The sequence below is a fragment of the Lepisma saccharinum genome, chromosome 1, assembly GCF_977018435.1.
Source record: "Lepisma saccharinum chromosome 1, izLepSacc3.1, whole genome shotgun sequence".
NCBI classification, from domain to species: Eukaryota; Metazoa; Arthropoda; class Insecta; order Zygentoma; family Lepismatidae; genus Lepisma; species Lepisma saccharinum.
Window position 1 is genome coordinate 132275945 of NC_139229.1, and position 23273 is coordinate 132299217.

Below are 23273 nucleotides of genomic sequence, written 5' to 3' on the forward strand. Positions count from 1 at the left end.
CGCGTTCAGTGGCTAAATAGGGGTGACGGAGCTTTGGACAGGAAGTGGGTTCCTTGAAAATCGTCTGCTGTAGAAACAGCAATGAAGTTTCAACGTAGTAACATCGCCGCCAAAATACATACAGAGATGTTTACGAATTAAGTAAGGTTATGTAAGCCAGCCATATACTATATCAGCACAGGAAAATATTCATATCGTCACATTAGTAGATAAACTTGTTTGTAAACCAGTAGCTTTATTTTAGATCATTCAATTAAATTGATCTTCTTAGTAAATATTATAATTAGCACAAATGTACACAACATTAATCAGGATAGTATTCAATAATAATAATATTGTTGTATATAGTATTATAAATATAAATGTAGTAACTGAATGGCTTATGACATTTTCTAGCATAACGAGGGTGTTTTGTAGGATGTGCAACAGGGGGCAAAACGTCCCAATTTTCCTCATTCCACTTCGAAACGGTTTGTTGCGAATTGTAAGAGCCATCACAAACACAACACAGAAAGCGGTAATAAACACAACAAGCGAACCCACGCAAGCGAAATACCACATGGTAGTTTGGCGAGTGCTTCTCCCTGCTTCCCCTCTCGCGTTTGGAATCGTCCTTTCCGGGTAGTTTCGTCTTCCTTGGCCGGACTGTAACGTTCTGTTACTTTCGTCACTAGTCACATGAAAAAGTAACTGAGCTACATTTACTTAAGCCTGAATCACACGGAACTGGATATCCAGTAGGAATGCTCTAGTTAACGCTGGACTGGCTACCCATTTGCTAGTTTTCGCCTCACACGATACTTGTTACACCGTACTTGTCGATAGTCTTTTGTTCCCATAATGGCGGCCGCGTGAGATGTAAACAACGTATCACTTCACACTTTTAAAATACGATAACTATTCAACCGAGATGAATATCGCTTCGTATTAAATGGTTTTAGGTAGAGAAGAATGGCGCTGATTAAATACATACTTTACAACGTTTACTGTACACGTATGGAAGAATATTTTAGCATTTTCAATTGTAAACAACACCATGCACACACCATAGACGGTGTAAGTCGACGTGCCTCTCGTGCTGTATGTATTTTACATTGTAATTGGAACAGCTAACCGAAATGATCCATGAAATGCTTTGGTGTAAAACTGTAAAGTACTATCTCCTATAAGATTTTTGGAAGTATTTACGTACCATTTATTTTAACAAAAAATGTTAATGGGAATGCTTTCGTGTAAGAAGAATGTTGTAGGAGAATTACTGATTTGTGCTTTTATTAAAAAAGGAAAAGTATGAAGTAGAGATTGCCTCGAAAAAATAATAATATGGTAATCAATGCGTACCGAACAAGCTTTTTAACTTGGGTTTGCATACATGAGATTCGCAGGATTCATTCACAAAAGAAAAAAGTTAAACATTTATTAATACACTTGTAATAATAAGGATTTTCATTTTCAGCTAATCATATTTGTCACGTACACATCTCATCGCTTTGCATAAATACCTAAATATTAATGAACTGAACTCGAATGCACTGCACATCATCTCTTTACTTTTTTTTTTATCGAGAAACGGAGAAACTATAACATAAACAGCTAGTACTCGGAAACCACAGACAAAAAACGCTCCTTTGCAAACTGACAGATTATCTTCACATGGCCAAACATTGCACAGAATCCAGTCGAGGAAAGCCAGTAGCAATTAGAACATGTCCTATTCCTCCAAACCAGTCAAGCAGCCAGCCAGGCAGCCATCACATCCGGGCAGGTATCCAGTTCAGCGCCAACTAACTGGATATCCAGTTCCGTGTGATTCGGACTTTACTTCAGAAAGTAACTATTTGCACTTACCGTCATTCGAAAAAGTAACTGTTGCAGGTAATTCGTTCGTTCCAAAGATCGAATAAATCACTGGATAGCACATGCTAATTATAGAACGGTGGAAATTTCTCCTTGGTATTCGAAATAATTCAAGAATAAATTTATACGTTCCGCGAGATCCTATAGGCAAAACAAACAAGAAAGTAGTTATATTTAACGAAAGATCTGTGTATAGATAGGGCTATGTAACGCTACGACTGAGAAAAAAAAAACATTAGATATTTATTTGTTAAAACCTCTATATGAGACATTATAATTAAAGCCCGGATGTTTAGATTCTATAAACTGTTTAAATGTCAGGCAAAAATAGCCTAAAACTTTGCAATAAAAATTAAAAGGTTTATAATACGCATAATGTATTGTGAGAAAGTGCTTATAAAGGGATAAAATGACAATGGTCAATACATTTGTCATTCATGCTAAGGTCGAAATGGTGACAATTTAGTATTTATGCGAGTTTCTATGTTTCTCACCAATTTCATTACATTTTGCACATATTATGTAGAGAACACAAATCGTAAATTCATTATGAAAGATATATGTGTTCAGTTACTTTCTGGTAAAAGTGGCATATTATGAATACAATAGTGAACCACACATAATGAATGATGATAGATACATTGAAAGTTATCTCAGTACTAATTTTTCCCTAACAATTTTTCAAAACACTAGTTACATATCAAAGGTTGTGTCCCACCCCCAAAAAAATCCAAGCTACGGCCCTGGGTTCCAAGAAAATTTGAAATTTGCTTCTGTAAAAGTTATCAGTTATTCACAGGCTACTATGAAGGTCTAATTTCAATGATTTTGCAACAAATGCAAGAATGCAACGTCATCCAAAGCTGACATTCTTTAACAAGCTTGTTTTTCTGTGCATGGAAGAAATTTCAGCCACCATCAACTTACGCACCAGTGGAGAGAATTCTAATTTCCAATCCTCATTTTATTTTCTCTTTTCCTTTCAAAAACAAAGCAAAACCGAAACTTTTGTAGAGCACCAAGTGTTCAATTCCCAACATTCCTTCCCCCTTTTTTCTTCTCCCCCCTTCCCCTCTTCATCTGGACATACGAACGACGGAAACAGATGACGTTCAGTGCTAATGTAGATTACTGTCAGCGCAACCAGTGCCGGAGGAAACTTTCGGATTTACTGAGTGTGACTCATCCAATTTGCTTATAGCTACTCGGACAAGGCAGCAATTCTTATAATTAGTTGGGACATCGTCTGTCATTCTCTGCTAATAAAATATTCCCCGGCTAACTCGAATAAAAATAGCAGGGCGGGGTTTCGGAGGCAGTTCCCGCAACCTCTCTCTGGAGACGCATATAAAGTTATTCAATTCCCCTTAGCTTTCGGGTGGCTCCACTTCCCGTTCGCATCGACAGATGGCTCTGCCTGTAATCTACCCGCGATGAATTAGAGAGGGATGTTACGTTACGGCTCCGTCACGGCAGAAGTGGTAGGCAATTCCCAATCTGCAGAAAGACTCGCTGTCTTTGTCGCCTGTGCTAATTTCTATCTGGATAATTGAACATGCCTTTTAGTGTACCTTGAAGAGAAAGGCACGCTGCTAAATTCTCAAGGATCCTCTGTAAAGGGAAGTTATATTTTATAAGCAGGGAACGGATTTATGAATATTAAACATTTTGTCGGGCTGCTAATATCAATGTCATTTTTTTTTCTTTTTTAATTGTTGTATCATATACATGCAACATCTGTCTCGCCTGAATACTCTGAATTTGCTTTAGAAGGGACAGACGTTTGGAAAACTGCTGATTCCCGCAACTTGTATTTTGTGAGTTCGTCCCCAATATCCGCAACGCCTCATGATGAAATTGATGAACACTCACAAAGATCACCCATGACCAGGCCGGGATTCGAACCCGAGACCTCTGGCGTGTACTATCTTTGTGAATCGTGGTATGTAAGCTCGAAAAATGTCCCACCTGACATCATCCATCCCGAGAATCGAACCAGGTTCTTCTGTGTGGCAGTCAGAGGCACACGACTCACTCCTCCTTGTGAAGTTTAGTTCTGGAGCTACATTATTTTCGGAACATTCCTGTTCACATCTCTTGCGAATTGGAAGCGAGTCTAAAATGTGACGTTGCAGAGACAGCTCCGCCCACACCACACTACAGTTCAGGCACATGCGCAGAAAGCTACTGTACATAAGCGTAGGCCCGCTTGCTAGCCTCGAAATTAAATATACACTTGTTGTGAACTTGAGCGAGCTCTAGAATGTACACACAAGTTCATGGTGTACTTTTACGTGGTATAATCCAAAAGTTCGGGGACTCGGCTCATAGTTCCTATGATTTCAAAACAGCGATGCACAATCACCTTCAAAGTAATCCCCTTGGATGATGATACACCTTTGCCAGCGCTGGAAGCCTTGTTTTGCCACCTCCTGTAATGCCTCCTGCGATGCTGCTTTCACCTAATTTTCTGACGCGAGACGACGCCCCTGTAGATGGCATTTCATTTTCGGGAAAAGGTAGTAGAGGCGAATATGTCCGGTGAATAGGCAGGTTGTTCCAGCACAGACGTTCCATGTGTGGCTGTAAAATCAGCGACGAGCATGAGCCTGTGGGCACGCGCATTATCATGAAGAAGGTACCATTGTCCACTTTGTCATATCTCAGGCCGCTTACGGCTAATGGACTCCCGCAAACGACGTAAATATCCGCATATACGTAGATCCTTGTCTATTGTTCTGCCTCCGGAATTAATTCTGAAATAACAATTCCTTGAGAATCGAATAAAACCATGAAAACTCGAGAACCGAGATCGAAGAAAAGGAAAAGTCATGCGCGTGGTTTTCTTTCATGGTAAATCATGGAACGTCTGTGCTGGAACATCTCGCCTATTCAATGGACTTAGCCCCCTGCGACTTATACCTCACCCCCATGAAACCTATCTAAAGAGGCATCGTTTCGCGTCAGAAACCGAGGTGAAAGGAGCATCGCAGGAGGCACTACAGGAGGTTGCAAAACATGGCTTCCAATAACTCTACCAGAGTTGGGAAAGGTGCATCGTCGCCCAAGGGGGTTACTATAAAGGTGGTGTTTAGCTAAGGGACTATGAGCAGAGTCCCCGAACTTTTGGATTGTATCACGTAAAACAATGTCATTATGCAGGGTATGTTGACAGCAATATTATTTTGTTTTAAAACTGGCAGGGCACGGGGGGTACCCAAGTTCTTATTGGGGGGTTGCTCCCTGGCTTCTATGATTGATTGAATTGTTGCTTTAAGTCCACTTTATGCACAGAAAGACTAATCGGGACTGGGCTTACAGTTTAAAGTGGGATCCGAACCACTATGTGCCTCCACCGGGACTCGAACCCGGGATCCCTTGATTACAAGGCGGCAGCGCAACCACTGCGCCATCGGGGAGGACCCTGGCCTCTATGCTTTGTCCACAATTTCTGTAAAGTTAAATTGAGTGCCAAAATAACAATAAATTGAATCCTTCCGAAAATAAAATAGGAAGTGTTGATGATTTTTTTTTTGGGGGGGGGGGGGTTGTATAAATCACTGCCTGACCTCACCAGAGCTTCACCACCGCTTTTCAGTCCGACCAGTAAAGATGATGCGCAGAAGCTTCAGAGACCAACAGGAAAAAGGCAGATTCTCTTTTGTTCAATTTAACTCGGGGGCGAGTCGACCCACGAAAACCAAAAGGCTCGCTAACAAAGCTGGCCAATGGAGCTTTTCACGGCTATGAAAAGCGTGGCCAATCGAAACCTTTTCTTCGCAGGTGCGTTACATTCCTACAATCAAAAGGAGGGTGTAAAACGAGACGAACGGCAGGGGGTCCCGAAGCCGAGTAGCCAGACAGGTTCTGAGTTCATGGCCTTGCGTTCGTCAATCAGGGAGGAATTCATTCGGCGAGCTGTTTGCATTTCTCCGCCGGACGGAGGCACAATTTATGGGCCGTTCCAGTGTGTAAAGAAATCAGCTGGTGTACAGGTAGAGAGGGAAAAGAAGGGGGGGGGGGTCAGAATGGTAGCATTTGTGTGTGTCTAGATAGTCAAGGTGATCCTGAAGAAACTTGGTTGCTATGCTGTTCAATTCCGCAGTCACTCCTTGACATTCCAGGAATTTCTATCAGAAACTGATGTTTTTTAATTGTTTGAGAAGAGGGGAGGGGGGAGGAATGCGATACATTGCTACGTACACAGAATACTCTATTCGACAGATTCTAATTAAACCTTGATTGGCACTGGTTTAATTTGGTTACGTCGCTTTTCTGCCACTTTTGGCTAATCGTGACGAGTGGCGATTAAATGAGATGGCCGAACGAACGAGTGGTGGCCTAAACCGATGAGAATTACGCACTATTTTTAGAATTCAATTCAAACTTTTCTCAACATTCACCCTAATACTGTGCATTTAGTTCCTAACACTTCGATAATGTATCCTAGACATTTTAAAAGCAAATTTTACACCGCGGTGTAGTCGTGTAAAACAGAGAAAATTTGTTTTGTCCGACATTTTGAGAAACACACAAATACTGCGGGGGTGATTGTGTATGTGTGCGCGTGCAGTGCTATTCTAACAGTAGCTCAATGTGCTACAACTCTCGTCAGTCTTACATCCCTACATAGGGCTATAGTTATATCGTCTGATATTACTTCATTACACAAAAAATACTAACAAGGGAACCTGAAATGGAAAATTGTTGTCATTATTACCATTGTCGTTTACAGGCAACCTGGCATGTTATGCAATAAGAACGGATTTACACTGTGTTTTGGGTTGACTACTTGTTAGGATCAGACGGATGATTTGATTTCGAAGCTCACTTTGCTGTATTACTTACGTTTAAACACCAACAAATTTTTGCTCATGACTGTACATCTTCATTCTTCTACCATATGTTGATGGACACACAAACCAGCGTTGCCTACACTCCTTACGTTGTACATAAACATTGGATCTACTTGCACTCAATCCTTTATTCAACAGCTTACATTTCTAAAGACTCCTAAGTTTAACGAATCGTCTATGAGCTATTGTCTTTTCGGGGGAGCGCAACAACGTGATGACGATCTCCGATCCACCGTCCCTGATGAATGGAGTCCTGACACTCAGTTCGACGCTCAGCTTGTACCTTTTCATCCCATGTGTTTGGCCCATGGATTTAGCCGCGTTTTTCAAAGCACCGAGAAATCTTGAAGCAACGTCTCTCTCCTCTTCTTCCAATGGGCTTTCAGCGACGTCAACGATGTCCTCCAGTTCCTCGAATTCTATTGGAGCTTCGTCGTTGTTGCATTCCATGTCCAACGTACATATTATGGCCATTTTCCCTACAGGTTGTACGTACCTAAATAAATGAAATGATGTTGATTTACCTAAAGTATTCTTAAACACGGAACTGTCCAAGGATCCGTCTTAAAATGTAAGCTATGATCTGGCAACTTAATTTGTATTATTTTGCCGTTGACTCACTTTCAACATAACTGTGTATGATAGTAATTTGTAATAATCCTATCTATTTCCCCATCTTTACACCAGACGCTAAATATTTTGCCTGCAAACACACTCCACTATTGAATCCAATAACATATTTTGCAAGTTCACATTTTTTAAAGAATGACAACAATATTATCTCATTGTCAACTCCACTGTCTCCAAACACTGTGAATAGTCTCTGAAAGTTTATCTTTCCTGTATGTACAGTAACCCGCAATAAAAAAGAAACACCTAGATCTTGAAAAACTCGCTTACGTGCAATGCGTTGTCTGTGTTGCCTAACTATACGGCGATGAGCAATTTCGGTCATTGCCGTCGAGTTAGGCAACACACACAAAACAGAGTTTCAGGATGTAAATTGGCCCATTTTTATTGCGGGTGACTGTACCTACCTCAGTTTTATCCACACTGTCCCACATACTGATAAATTTTGGTATAATTTGTACTACATGGTTGCTTGTAGTTGTAAGCCCTTACCGCATTCCATATTCGTGACAATATTCCTAACCTTTCACTATGCGAGGGTATAAAATCAACCCAAAATTTGAACTGCATTTTTTCACCATTCCTCTTACTTTTCCCTCAAGTTTCCCTTCATTATCGGTAAAAGAGTGGCGTGGGGTTTGCTAACACGACATTTCTCGTGGGTTTAGCGAATACACCTAGAACAGGCAGTGTGATACGTCAGTTTAGCGAACACATTTAGAACAGGAAGGGAGATACATTGGGTTAGGAAAGACATTAGGACAGGCAGAGAGATACGTGGAGTTAGTGTGGGGGGGAAGGCTCCTCGTTTGCGATGCCCAGGGCCATGTGAAGCGACTGTGTGTCGGGTTAGACAAGGACAGAGCATTTGTGAGACAGGGGCGTACAAAAAGCTTGGGGAGATTGTCGTTCTATCAGCATCAGAATTACCACTGTCAGTTGCATCGTTTATCTATAGTAAACTTGTAAATGTTCCACAGACTTATGAATCACCCGGTATGTGATTCATGTATTCTTAAAAAAATAAAAAATAACCCGTGGCGCAACAGCCCTTCGGGGCCAAGGCCTGCCTTCGGATTGCCGGCCTCAATTCCACATGCCTCAACGCAGAGTGGCGATCATTCAAGCAGTTACGGGTGACGTGTGGTCAGCACGGCGAACCCCCAGTCGTTGTTCGAGGTTTCCATGACGGGTGGCGCTACTCATTTGTAGCTCCCCAATTTACTCACGTTGGTGGATAGCCACAGTTTCCATCTCGGGAGAAAAGTTGTCGCGCTTCCCTCCAGAAGACCTGAATCAGCGTTCATACTGTAGCCCAAGCCCAAAGCCTGGCGCCACCGCGGCGGGACATGTGTTATACTGTTAATAAAAACTAGTCGCATTTCCAGCTGGCGGCTGGGAAACAGCGAATCAGCGAACAGTTGAATTTTCTTCTACTAACATCGGGAATTTTCGGGTCACATCGCTGTTAGCGGGACGAAACAAATGAGCGTCGGATACACCAATGTCGCCAAAGGTACTGTAAAGGGAGAGAGTTCTCCGACAACGATATCGTCATCACCAGAAATCAACAGGGTTTAATGGTACAACTGCACACGTGGTCCTACACAATGGAGTTTCCGGAATGACCACCCTAAGGTCGGTATGCAACTGGAGAAAATAGGAGTACGCTTGCAATGTTGCTTCGCGAGAGCGATGGTACATCTACAGCTTTTACTTTGCAACGAAGTTTGTTTACAGCCATCGAGCCTAACACCACCGAAAATGATCGGGAGACAGAAAGAGCCAGAGATAGCCACGACGGTCAGCCGCCAGCGGGAAATGCGACCCGTATAGCCTCACAATTAACGTACACCTTGTGGCACAGAGCAGGGAATATAAGAACGAAACGAACCTTCGGTAAGTTTTGGTCGTCTCGACACCTCCGCTCACGACTTTCTCCTCCTTCCGACTGTATATTTTGAATTCCCTCAGGAGGAACCGGTCAAAGTCTTCCCTCCTCCGGTGCATCCCTTCGGCGTCCCACATTTCCTTGAGAATGAAGAACAGATTGTTCCAGTGGACATTGTTGCGAACGTAACGGTCAAAGTTCTTTATCTCGCCAGATAGCGCGTCGGTCGGAAAAGTCTCGGGCACCGAGTCGATCGTACTGACGTCGTGGAGCTCATAGTAACCAACGACTCGGGAAGACTCCTCGCTGCTCGTGGTGCACAAGAACAAGTTACTGCTGGCGCAACAGTTCAAGATATCGACGATCCTGGTTCCAAGGGGCGTCGAATCTTCAACGAGAGGTTCGACGTACTTCTCGAAATAGTCCATGAACTTCTCGGTCTTGAAGTATATCCGAGAAGTGATCACCGGTTCCAATTGACGCACCCTAGACCCACTCTTCACCATGTGGTAGACCTCGTCGAAGTCGTCCAGAAGATCACCGGCAAAGAAGCAGCACGCACCTACTTTCACGTATCTCCAGCAGGTGGCAGCAACCACCCTCATCTCGTAGCGAACTATCTTCAGGGTCTGGTACCCGTAGAACAGCTGGATCCTTCGAGCCTGGGTCTTACCTCGCTCCGGCAGCATTTCGTCTTTCAAGATCGACATCTGACGATCAATCCTCATGCTCACCTTGAGGAAACCGTACTTGAGAACGTTGGCTGAAACCTCCCAGAATCTCTTGCACACTTCACGCATCTCCCCTGCACGGCTGTAGCTGAGATACCCAAATATATGCTCCAGAACGCCTGTCGGGAGCTCGAGGATACTTACTGCCCTCATCCTTAAAGGGCAACCATTTCCATCTCGTCCTCAAGGCAACTAATGAGAAGATTAATTACTATATTCAAAACAGAAATATGAATTCGCTCGTCTCTCTGGTATTTCCAGGAGACGATTGTCGGTTGTTAATTATTTCCAGATAATTGCCCAGCTTTCTTGTCTCGAGACTTCATTTCTCATTGTTGGGAGTTAATTGTTCTTAAATTCAGCATGCTTTTATTGTGTTTCAGGTTTCCAAAGACGCTTTCGTGAGAAATTCACTTCTAAAGAGTTCGAAATAACTGACAAACAATGGTATGCGAGTACAATTAACAAGGAAAATATGCAAAATCAAACAAACGAGGAAAACAAGGCGTATATTAGTTTTATATTAAATTGTTCCTTGAAGCAGATTAACAAATAGGCCTATACATAGAAAAGCTATAGTCTAGACAATATCTAAACACACACCACAGACAAGTTAAGTTTTAGCGTAATCTTCAAGGAATGGGTTTACGTTCTGATTTTTTTGGTGTTAATTACTTTCAATGCCAAAGTTATGTCGGTGTCTGTTATTGGATTGTACCTAGGCATGAATACAACTGAAGCACCCATCAATTTCTCAGTCATTGGAGCAAGCAATCCATTTCGTATGAATAAAAAGTCTGAGAACCTGCTCACACTTTGAAATCACCAAAAAGGAGCACGACGTTAGAAATTGAACTGGTGCTCATGCAGACAGACATACTCATACCCGCACATGTACAGTCACCGGCAATAAAAACGGGACACCTAGATCCTGAAATGCTAGTTTCCCTGCAATGCGTTATGTGTGTTGCCTAACTACACTCAAACACACACACGTACACACAGATCTGTCTGTATACCTTTCAAAACGACGACACCGGGTAGAAACCTACAATTCGAGGACATTGCTAATTGCGTGTAGTTGTAGATAACGACACTGTGTGTGAAAGTGCGCGTAATAAGCTGAGAAAGTACGAATATTTGCGTTCTGTCACAGTCAAAGTTAGGGGAGTCTCTAGATAAAAATCGAAGTCGTGGTATGCGAAGAGAGGGGTGATTAGCACAGCTCCACACTCATTCCAATCGGAACACCTTGCAAAGGTAAAAAAAAATCCTCCAAAATACACAGTCTACAAATGTTAGCAATTATAACCCTTCTACTCTTTCCAGTACGCAAATAACCTCCCCCCCTTTATCCCTTACCGGGCCTCTCCTCACCTCTCCACTCTTTGGAAAACCAAGTTAAGTCCTTCGTTATCTTCGCTCTTTCCTCTGCCGCTTCCACAACACACACACACGCGCGCGCTGTAGCTGCCTGCCTTTTGGCGCTCTAAAAACCTGTCGTTGCTGCGATCACAATTTCTCTCCTCTAATTAACCGCTCTTCATTACTCCGCTAATGAGGCTAACGGCAGGCCCACGTTCGTTATAAATGAAGCTACGTCAGAGGGGTCCAGGACGGAGACTTGCAAATTACCTTCCGTCTCTGTGTACGCACTGCCCCGTGCACTTGTGCGTGAGTGCGTTTATCATGGCTTCATGTTGTGCGTAGGAAGCTACCGTGGTCATCCGTCCCGTTAACAAAACTCGTCATCTCCTGCGACTTTCCTGGGCAAGATTAACTCAGGAAAAGGACGAAAGTGGCGCTAGTGTTCGTCGTGTGTATACATAAACACCGCCGGAGCTTGGCCATAGAATCAATTACGACCTAGGCCTGTGTGTTAGTGAGAGGGTCGCGGAAATGGAAAGGATTAGCTAATTAGAGCGCAGCTGAGCTCCGTTTAAAGTAAGAGGCAACCGTCAAGCGTTTTGCGCGATATCAAGTACAGTGGCGTGGCTAGGAATTTCGTAAGGAGTGGTATGACACCAAAGGATCTTATGCCGTCCCCTTTTTGGCATCAGACGTATATTTTGTCATCTCTTCTTGTACTTTTTGGAGAGAGATGAGGACTGGACTTGAGAATGTAAATCAAGACAAGATATGGACAAAACCTCGTAAGAAAAATTCTTACCATGAATATTCGTGTGACCGTCTGCACTATAACAAATGTTTCCTAGTTGCAGTTCTTTTGCGATGTTTGTTTCGATTACAACTTTTCAATCACTGGGACATAAAAATAAGAAAGAAAAACTTCACAAGTCAAGTAGTAACGTGTTCCAACTTCGTTTTAGCAAGAAACATGAAATCTATGAAATAAATAAAACGCATATATTGACTTGCATGCTTCATATTTTCTACTCTCACTCTCTCGTAATATTTTCAATAATAGCGACTGTAATCCTTTTCAAAACTGTGATTGTTATGTACGTCTCGTGAAAATGTTGTCAAAACTAACCAATACGCTTTAGATCCTACCAATATGGACCCTTGTTCCGTGTGGAACATTGCAAACTGCAATTTTGAATTTTATTTACAAATTTGAAAACTATGGGAAATGTTATCAGAATAAAACAAAACCAACGAAAATAAGCAAATCAGGGTAGTTTTAGGGTTGAAATTGAAAATGGGTCTGGTCAAGTTCACACTCTGTCCATCTATTTATTTCGCGATTAAATTGGATACAATTAGAAAACTGACGAAACATTTACCAGTACTGTCTAAATCCCGTGTGAAATGTTATTTGTTTATTCGGCCAATCAATTGGGTAAATTTATTAAAATCAATCTATTTGGATGGATGTGGAAAGTGTGAAGTTGGCCGAACCCATATATGGTGAGCAACAGAAATTGGTCAGGCCAACTTTACAGCGATGGCTCGAATGCTGGTCTGAACGTGGATCCTGCTTTTTTTTTAGTGTCGGATCAGAAAAATGTCGTCATGCATTCTGAACGAAAAAGAAAGTTTTCAGAAATGTGACGCAAAGCAAGACAAACATTTATAATTCAAATAGAAACTGGTAGACTTGCGAGGCAGGGGCCGCCGTTTTTGAGGACACCGAAATGTCAACCTCTTCCACTCAGTACACCCTGGGCTGCACTTTGCAGACTAACGAGGCTCTGGCGCCTGAACCCACGGCCAGAATAATCCTCTGTGGGGCTCGTGTTGTGGCCTGTCCATGTGTGGTTGTGATTGCCCTTTCACCAATACCATCTTATTAATTTTCATCCGCATCTTCGCGATTAGCCAAAAGTGGTAGAAAAGCGAAGTACAATAAATCAAACAAGTAATCTATTCTACAGGGTGGCCCAAAAGTCCCGCATAATAGTTTATTTTAATTATTATTAATTAAATTATTATTTATGGTTAATTTTATTTGTTGCAGGTAAAAAATGTTGAAGAGCGTGTGGAGATTATTCTGCTCTGTGGAAGAGAGGGATACTCCCAGAGAGACGTTGCAGCACAATTCAATCAGATGCATCCTGAACGACAGCCAGTGTCGCAAAGCACTGTGATCCGAATGCTTGATAAATTCAAGAAGACGGGAAGTGTGGCAGAAGCACCCAGATCTGGACGCCCAAGCACATCAACAGAGGTGGAGGAAACGTTAGTGATGAAAGTAGTTGCGAGTCCAAAGAAATCAATTCGCCGAACCAGCTTGGAACTGGGTGTTCCTCGAACAAGTATTCATCAATTCCTAAAAAAGCAAAAGTTTCACCCCTACAAGTTGCAGGTGTTGCACCACACGACAGATGATGATCCAGACCGTCGTGTTGAAATGTGCACTTGGTTTCTGGTACAGTTGGAAGAGGACGAAGAGTTTCTATCCAAAGTTATGTTCTCAGATGAAGCTAACTTTTACGTGAACGTTGAGGTACCCGACAAAATGTACGCTACTGGTCCGACGAGAATCCACATTGGTTTACCGACAACAAACAACAAGGAGCTGATCGCATCATGGTTTGGTGTGGTTTGTGGAAAGACCGAGTCTTCGGACCTTAATTTTTTAAAGATACTGGCAAAAGTGAAAATTAAGGCTGGTTACATTGGTCGAGTCAGCGGTAGAGTTACTGGGACGAGTTACTGGCCTGTCTGCTCGACTCGACCCTTCTATGACGAGTAGCTGTTTACACACTTTCTACTACACTCCAGCAAAGTGGGATAGTAGCTGCAGCTGTTTGGTGCTCTTTTCACAGAATGAACCATCGACGTCGTTGTGAATACAATAATGCAAGGGGACATGTCTGGAAAGAAAACCAATTTCTTTGATATTTCTATTTTCGATCGTTCTTGGTTGTGTAGATGTAGAACGTAAATTACGTATTTTTAATTTTACTTCTCCTACGCCAAATACATCAAGTCTCATCTACACTTAAATCATCACTCCTATAATCGACACAAATTCCATGGAAATTGGACACTCACGCAACACAGACTCTATTCTGTCCTCAGGAAGCGTTTACATTGACCGAGTGGTCTCTCGAGTTTACGCGTGAGTGAAAAAAAATATCGATGGGAGAGGAAGCAACTCGGTCCAGTCGCAGTCCTCCGTGGACAGCCACTCGACTGTCATGACTACTGGAACAAGTACTGGCTCCAGTACTCCCCCTAGTTCTTTACACGGGAGAACATGAACGAACGCCTACAGCTGTGTTTCAACATTGGAAGCAATCATATTGAACAAGTATTGTAATATAAGTTGTTATTACTGTAATGCGGGACTTTGGTGTATTTTGTATCAACATCCAGACTGCCCCTATAAAATTCTCGGATAACATCCATGGCGGTAATTTTAATTGCAAATAACCATAAGTAAAATTAAATTAAATGACAAAGTTTCCAACAGCCGCTCATTATTTATATCCTTTTTCCTACTCCTGCATCTAGCGTCAGGGCAGAGAATCTACCAGCAGCTTCGACGAAAAAACTCTAGGCATTGGCACGGAAAGTTTGTGCATGCTGCAGGTGCAAATAAAAGGAAATAATTCTACAGAAACTTTTTTCTTTCGGAATTTGCAGAGTGGTTTCGCAACTCCAATATTCCATTTGCCCCGTCAAGAACCCAGTATTGTCAAAAACGCGACTTACACATTGTAATCGGCGAAATGTAAACATTGGTTGTCTCATAGTGTAACTAAGCGAAACGCAAAATGTACCGGAGTACAGAGAGAGAATTGTCTGTAATACATTTTTCTCCCGTTAAGCAGCTTGTTGTATTTTGTTTTTCAGTTCCGCTTGCAATCTCCCTCTCTCTGTTCATTCTTGCAAAATGAAAACACACATTTCAGTTCCCCCGTTGTTGATTTTAAAAGGAAAACACATGCTGGGAGATTTTCAAAAGATTACACACGAAACGTTATTTGAAGTCTGTCGAATTTAACGAAACGAAATCCACAATGGCACATGTGGTATTTGCACAAGGGTTTTTCCCCCCCTCTTCAAATGAACTTTACGCGCTTCAGATCCTGGAAAATTGACGATAAACAGAGAAATGTTATAAAATTTGAATCAACCAAGCTTGTGTGAACAGAAGCGCCTTTCAACCACAATTCTTTTTGTGATCTTGCATACGTTTGTCTAATTAAGGTATCGTTTTCAGGAGCGAGCCAGAAATTTAGATTTTTTTTAAAAAAAAAAGTGCTGTAAAGATGGGCACAATGGTGTTCCCGGAGACCCCGTGGTGCAGGGGGATAAAGGTCCCCGCACGATTTTTTTTTTTCTCAGGGAGGGCAAATTAAGATTTCACATCTTGTCCACTATTTAAATAGACACTGGATTCGCCTTGCGTTCTTTCCATAAACGTCTATCGTTCTTGTTGACGAATAGTTCTTCTCTTTTTGTACTTTTTCACGATGCACAGATGTCTGTAGAATCCTTCCAGGTAGTACCATGAAAAGAAATTAATACCTCTGGGGCTGACGCTATATTGAAATTGAAGACCTTACAATAGAGCTGGAACAACGGACACAGCAACAAATTTGGATATCATACAGGTCCATTAATTCACTTGACATTATACAATAATTAAATACGTTTGCACGCACACTGATGAATACAAAAGCCCACATCCGACAGGCTAACTGAAAATGTCCTTCCCGCTGCCGCGAACGGACATGCACCATGCCGCTGTGTTATGAATATCGCACTCCCAGAATTCCACTCGCTCACAAGAAGTTCCCAGCGGGAGTGAAAAGAAAACAAATGAGGAGCGGAAAGCAATACTATATACAATCTTAAACAACAGATATCAGAGACCACTTAATCTGAGGTCCTTCATGGTACCTCAGATTCATGTTTTTACGGTGGGTGGGTCTAAGGCCGAAGCTTTGGGCTCCTGCTACTGGATGCGTGGTGGTTCGAGTCTCCTGGCGAGAAGGGGGGGTGACAATTTTTCCTGAGATTTCGGCCTGTGTATGGGGCTGGTGGCCATTCACCATCGTGAGGAAATTGGTGAGCTACGAATGAGTAGCGTAACCCGGTCACAGAAAACCTACAACGACTGGGGGTTCGTCGTGTTGACCACACGTCAGCCCATAACTGGTTGGATGATCTCCAAACTCTGGGAGTGAGGCCGGCAGTCGGTAAGTACACTGACCATCACGGACTGTTACGCCATGGGTTATTATTATTATTATTTCCCTACAATATGTATGCGTACGAGCGGCTAGCGACAGCTTTAGCAAGTTAGAAAATATACAGCAGTAGTACAGCAAAGAGAATTCCACGCCCGAAAATGAGGTATAGTGAGGTACACAGTGTTGCCAACCTCTTACTCGAAAAAATAACCAAGGTTTTTATCTTGGTCTAACCTAATTTGAAGCAAGGAGCTGGCAATACTGCGAATCTCACCGAGCCTCATTTTCTCGCAGTGTTGCTAACTCGGACGAGGCGTAGCCTTTTACGGTGTATGTTAATGGTTTGCTCTCGTAAGGCATGAGCCTTATTTTCTCGCAGTGTTGCCAACTCAGGGCGAGGCGTAGCTTTTTACGGTGTATGTTAACGGTTTGCTCTCGTAAGGCATGAGCCCTATTTTTTTGCAGTGTTGCCAACACCTCACTCGAAAAAATCACCAAGGTTTTTGTTTTTGGGTATAAACTAACCTACAATGAGAGAAAAATGGACAGAAAAAGCTCTGACATTACTTTTTAAGCTATTTTTTACCCTATTTCAAAATGTTGCTTTTATGCTAACTTGTTTTTTGACCTATATTTGAAATGACTTACGATATTTTCCTATAAGGAGGCTGTTTTTTTACTGTAAGCTCTCTTAGTGTAATCTACTACGACCTGCTAATAGGCTTCTGCTCTCAGCGTAATCTGTTTTACGTACTAAACTAATCTACAATGAGAGAAAAAATGGACAGAAAAAGCTCTGATATTACTTTTTAAGCTATTTTTTACCTTCTGCAAATGTTGCTCTTATGCTAACTTATTTTTTGATCTATTTTTTATTTTATGATGTTTTACGCACTAAACTAGCCTACAATGAGAGAAAAATGGACAGAAAAAGCTCTGGCATTATTTTTTAAACTATTTTTTATTCTATTTTAAATGTTGCTCTTATGCTAACTTATTTTTTTATTTTTTTTATTTTACGATGTTTTATGCACTAAACTAACCTACAATGAGAGAAAAAATGAACAGAAAAAACTCTGATATTATTTTTTAAGCTATTTTTTATCTTCTGCAAATTTTGCTCTTATGCTAACTTGTTTTTTGACCTACTTTTGAAATGACTTATGATATTTTCCTATAAGGAGGCTGTTTTTTTTTACTGTAAGCCCCCTCAGTGTAATCTACCACGATCTTGTGCTCTCAGCGTAATCTGCCACGATGTGTTTTGTTTTTTAAAACTCTCATGTGTGATCTTCTACAATGTGTGTGTGTGTGTGATAATCAAAATTTATTTTTGTTAAGGAAATCCCTGGCCCCTGCTACGACCTAACGGGACCTCTTCTATGATGTTTTGGGCCTTCTGCTATAATGTTTTTCTCCTCATGTTGCAAAAATTGTATTGTAGCGGTATTTGAAATCGACTGTACTGTGTAGTAGACCAATCAACTCGGTTCTAAGCTCGAAAAGTGGGGCTCAGTGGGGCTCAACCCACCCCAAGAAAATTTCACCATGTGATTTTTCACAGGCGAAACTAACCTACCAATAGGAGTTGGCAACACTGACTAGTTGCTTCACAAACCTCTTGTTTTTTAAACATATGATATTTTCACAGGCGAGGCTAACCTACAAGTTACAAGTTGACGGCGTAATCTTCTATAAGATGATAAGTATGCAATAAGATGAAGAAGATACTAACTGGCAATAGCGGTGTTAATGTTTCCAGCTTTCTACCCCCACCCTCTTCTTACCGGACCTTCTCCCTTATGGTGCAGTGGTATTCAAGGATTCGATACTTGCACAAGTGGTTTTTGAAACTGTAGGTTTAGCCCCGATTAGTCTTACTTACAGGGGGCTCTTGTAAATGGCACGGGTGAAAAAACATGCATATTTTTGTTTTTTCCACATGTATGTATGTATGTAATGCGATTTGTGTGGAGGCCAAAATTTTGAATTTACGGCTTAATTAATCTGCATGAATGCTTAATGTTTTGATTTTTTTTATTTCTAGTTTGACATGAGATACACACAATTTTATTTTTTTGAAGTACAGTTAATATTACCTAGTTCGGGTTAAGCTGTAACATACAACTAGCGATCGACACGACACACAGACAGAGAGAGTGTGAGCAAATTTAAAGTGCGATCTATTGTGAACTAAACTAACCTCACACACCCACCCACATATAGTTTTACAGGTAACTCAAAAAGCAGAAAATAGTACATAGCATGACAGGTTGATCTATCGTAAACTAAACTAACCTTACTTGCCCACCTACATATAGCCTTACAGGTGACTCAAAGGCAGAAAGGCAGCTATATTACTTGTAAGGGCCAACACACAAGATCTATTGCAAACTAAATTAACCTACGACATAAGCCATGGACACATCTTCCAGATAGGGTATAAGCAACTCACCTCTTGTAATTGTATAACGGGGGAAAATTAACCTACAGCTGGCAACACTGTTTGAGTTGCTTTCGACGAGCCAAACTTACACTTTGCAAATAGGCTAAAGCTAATTTTTTACAGCTAGAAGCTTGAAACATATACTCTTGCAGAGTATGCCAACTTACCTCATGTAAAAATATTACCTAGTACGGTTAAGCTGTGACATACAACTAACGATCGACACGACCACCTGACACACATACGGAGAGAGTGAGACAGCTTATATGCAATATATTCCTACACATGTACTGGGTTTTAAAAGGTAACTTGCAACAACTATTTTACTCACTCTCTATCAAAATCTCCTAACCACATGTTTTTGATACTTGCTGCCAGAACATGGTGGTTTTAGACTGTAAATTCAACCTGATTATTCTATTTGTGCATGATGCCTGCATTTGGAATATTTAATTCTTGGCATACGGTATTTTGCGTGCTCCAGTAACCTTGTGCTTGATTCACGGAAGCTATGACGCGTATTTCCTGTTTTGCGAACATGCGAGAATTTTTCACAATAGATAATATATTGCAAGAGCGAGTTGTTTGTGTATATAAATCTAGTTTTGGAAATGGACATGAATATAATGTCAAAAATTATTGCATAACTTAAAAATATTGATATTTATTGCACTAGCAAAGGTAAATGTGGAATGCCCCGGCCCCCTCAGCTGTTAGGTTAAACAGCATAAATATTTTATTACTGATAGCAAGCATTCTCATATCCACAAAACAGATCTAGTAATGAGCTGTCTTGCAAGTCTCCCGAGTGAAGGAATATGATGCCACTATAAACTGCAAACAAGATATGCAGTCCCTCGCATGAGATGTATGAGGCTTATGAACCTCGACCTATAGAGTTGTACAATGGATGTTTTTTTAAGCATAGCGGTATGTTTTTTGCTTATTTTAATGTCATCGAGCGTGCATGTAAAGAAGGGGAGAGAAAAAAAAGAGGAGGGGGGGTTATAACGGATAATTCATATTTCGATTTCAATATTTTTGCTAGTCACGATTCACCTGCTATCTAGAAGGACACTGGACGATGGCTAAAAGCGAGTGAAGGAGAGAAATGTTATTTTTTTTTATTTTTTTTGATTGTGTGTGATGAAATAGTTTTAGATAATAATAGTAGGCTAATAGAATTGTAGAAAACGGGTGTATGGTGATGCGAGGCTGAAAGCAATTTTGAAAGCAGTCTCGGGCATTTTTGCGTTCAGCCAACAAGGAAAATGCACATGGAGGGCGCAACGGTATTGTCCATGGATGGTTTTTCTGAATAAACATACATATTAGTTTTTGCAGTCTCCAGATGGGATCGGAGTTTTTGTTTTGGTTGGACAAGGGGTTCAGATAAATGCATGGACATCAAAATAAAAGAAAAAAAATTTACTCCATTGCTCACATGTATTGAGTCTTCCAATAACACACCTCGCGGGGCGTACCTACATGTATGCAAAATATAGTTAATGTCTTATTTCTCGAACCTGTGGTCTGTAGATTTGTTTTTGTTGGCAACAGAAACAGAAAAAATGGCACCATGTTATTGTATACTGATATGGGTGTACTGTAATCATAACAATTTTCTAGTTAAAAATCTATGTCGAAAAGCAATGTTGGGTGACTTGTCTGTGTTGGGTCTTATTAACAACTTCACAGCTGTACCTGCACAACTCATCGACTACAAGGCAACAATGTTAGGAAATGTGTGCATGGCTCCGAGAATACAATTTAAAATTACTAATGTGGCATGAACCCCCTCTACTTGTGTGTATTTGAATATGCGAAAATTAGACACTTTGAATAATCGATGAGAACAATCACAAAAGCAGCTTGCACCTGTATGACGTGTTCAAACTTCAGATGATTTTTGTTAATCTACAAAAGCCAAGTGCAAACGGAGATCACTACGAAAATTGGGGGGGGGGGGGGAAAGAAGGGAGGCTATTTTGGCTAATGGCAACGATGAGGATGAATAATGGTTGTTTTGATAAAATTGACGAAGTTAATATGCCTAGCCTAAAATAAAATTCAACAATTAATGTTAAACATTTGCCACTCTGAAATGGCGACGGCTATCATCATAACATGACTTGTTTCTAACCTGTCTATATTGGCCCTCTCTCTACCCCTCCATAAATTTGATTCGAAAGGCACAATCATTCCAGTTCTTGAATAAGACTCGCATATGCCCTCAGAAAAAACAAGAGAAGAAATAAATAAATCAAGTCATGTATATTCTTCATCCCCGAACTTTCTTCCACAACACTGCACGAAGCCTCGAGTTTCGGATATTGTTGTTGTGCGACAGGATAGGATAGATGAACCGTATGTTTACCGAGGACCAGACGTAATCAAACATTTTTTTGAAAAGATAGTTGAAGAGGTTGAGACTATTGGCAGCCTCTTACGCGAATTGAAACCAAATGCTCCCATTATCCAGCTATGAACTTCAATCTTACAATAATATTGAAACGTGTCCGGTGTGCGATCAAAGGTTTTACCGACGAGAACCGGAAAGTAATTTCATCATAATTATTTTACCGGAAACTACATCGGTGGAATCTGTAACATAATGTATTCATGTATGTGTTTGACAATCATATATCACTTACTAGAACAATTTTCACATTGTTTTCACTACGTGAGATGATATTTTATTTACATTTGCGATAAAATAGAGGTTTGGGTGTAATAACAGTTTTTATTAATTAATTTAGAGATGCATTTTTTATTTGTTGAGTTAATGATTAGGTTAATTTGTTATTTCTTGCAAAAAAAAGAGGGAACCACAGCTGAAAGAAAATACACAACTTGTATTATTGAGGTCAAGAGTTTGTGTTAACATCACTTTTTGCATACATAGGCTAATCGCGACTCGGGATATGTTTAAAATGGAATCTGAAATATTGATTATGCGACCTGACTGGAACTCGGAATAGGACACACTGATTACAAGACGTCGATATATTACTATTTGGTAAGAAATTGTAGTGTTTCAATTCACACACACACACACTCACAATTTAAAACAACTAAACTGATCGTAGGCCCAACTGGCGGCTGGCATACACAACTATCCATCCACCAGTCGTCTTCTGGAGCGTGTGTTTCGATGAGTGTCAACAACCTCCATTGTGAAGTAAAATTTGTAGGGGTAACATCACTCTCCAATTACAATGTTGGCAAACTTTTCAATTTTATCGTAAACGACGACAAAGGTATCGGCTACCTGATCAAAATTATCAACACGCTGCCTCCGAGATTCTGGAACGTTGCCGAAGGAAAGGGACTCGTGAACGACATCATCAACAAGTTATTTTTCGAGATATATTTACCTGGCTACCAATACTGCGGACCGGGTACCAAACTTGAGAAAAGATTGGAGAGAGGAGACAAGAGTGTGAATCCGTTGGACGCGGCATGCAAAAATCACGATATTGCTTACAACACGCACACGAATTTGGATGCACGTCACGAAGCAGACAAGAAATTGGAGCATGCTGCTTTCAGGAGGGTCATGAGCAGAGATGCTTCTTTGGGAGAAAAAGTTGCAGCATTGGGCACCACCATCGCCATGAACACGAAACAAAAATTTGGATGGGAAATCCTACCTAGAGTTATCTTTAACTGGCAACGAGGTGATCTTGGTCAGCACGACGAACCCTCAGCCGTTATAGAAGATATCTGAAACCAGCTTACACCAGTCACTCATAGCCCCCCCCCCCCCAATTTTCTCACGATGGTGGGTTGCTACCGGCCCTATACGTAGGCCGAATAAATTCCGACCAGAGCCGGATTCGAACCTATACCGTCTCGCAGCGAACAATCTCAAGACGAGTGAACGCCGTAATTCGCTCAGCTACGGAGGAGGACTCTCTCTCTCTCTACTCTTTCTCTAATTTTCATCATCATTGTTAAAATTAATCCAAGAGAAAATATATATTTTGTGTTGACATGGGAAATATGCAATAAAAAAATACATGATCAATAGTTAAGGTCAAAATCTGAATAAACAGTGAGGGTGATACACGCAAGCTTCCAGGCATGTGATTTACACAGAATTAAATATAAAATGAGAGATGGAAGGTTTTTGTTACTATTAGAATTTAAGGACGGAAAATATGTACAGCAAATGAATACTACGTTTGACTAATTGTGAAGATGAGTATCACAGTACGTTTTTTATCGTTCTTATATAAACGTTGAAAC

General features: G+C 41.1%; 1 protein-coding gene and 1 long non-coding RNA gene across 2 annotated transcripts in view; both read right to left on the reverse strand.

Annotated features, from left to right (window-relative positions):
• Nucleotides 1-23273, reverse strand: part of LOC145988749 (uncharacterized) — a 239519-nt gene that overhangs the window by 79039 nt on the left and 137207 nt on the right. The gene's annotated exons all lie outside the window — the stretch shown is intronic.
• LOC145979467 (uncharacterized) lies at nucleotides 6861-10206 on the reverse strand. The gene is made up of 2 exons (XM_083112381.1): nucleotides 9238-10206; nucleotides 6861-7209 (listed from the first exon to the last, which is right to left on the reverse strand). Exons 1-2 carry the CDS (start codon nucleotides 10116-10118, stop codon nucleotides 6861-6863), a joined length of 1230 nt encoding a protein of 409 aa, XP_082968507.1. The 5' UTR covers nucleotides 10119-10206.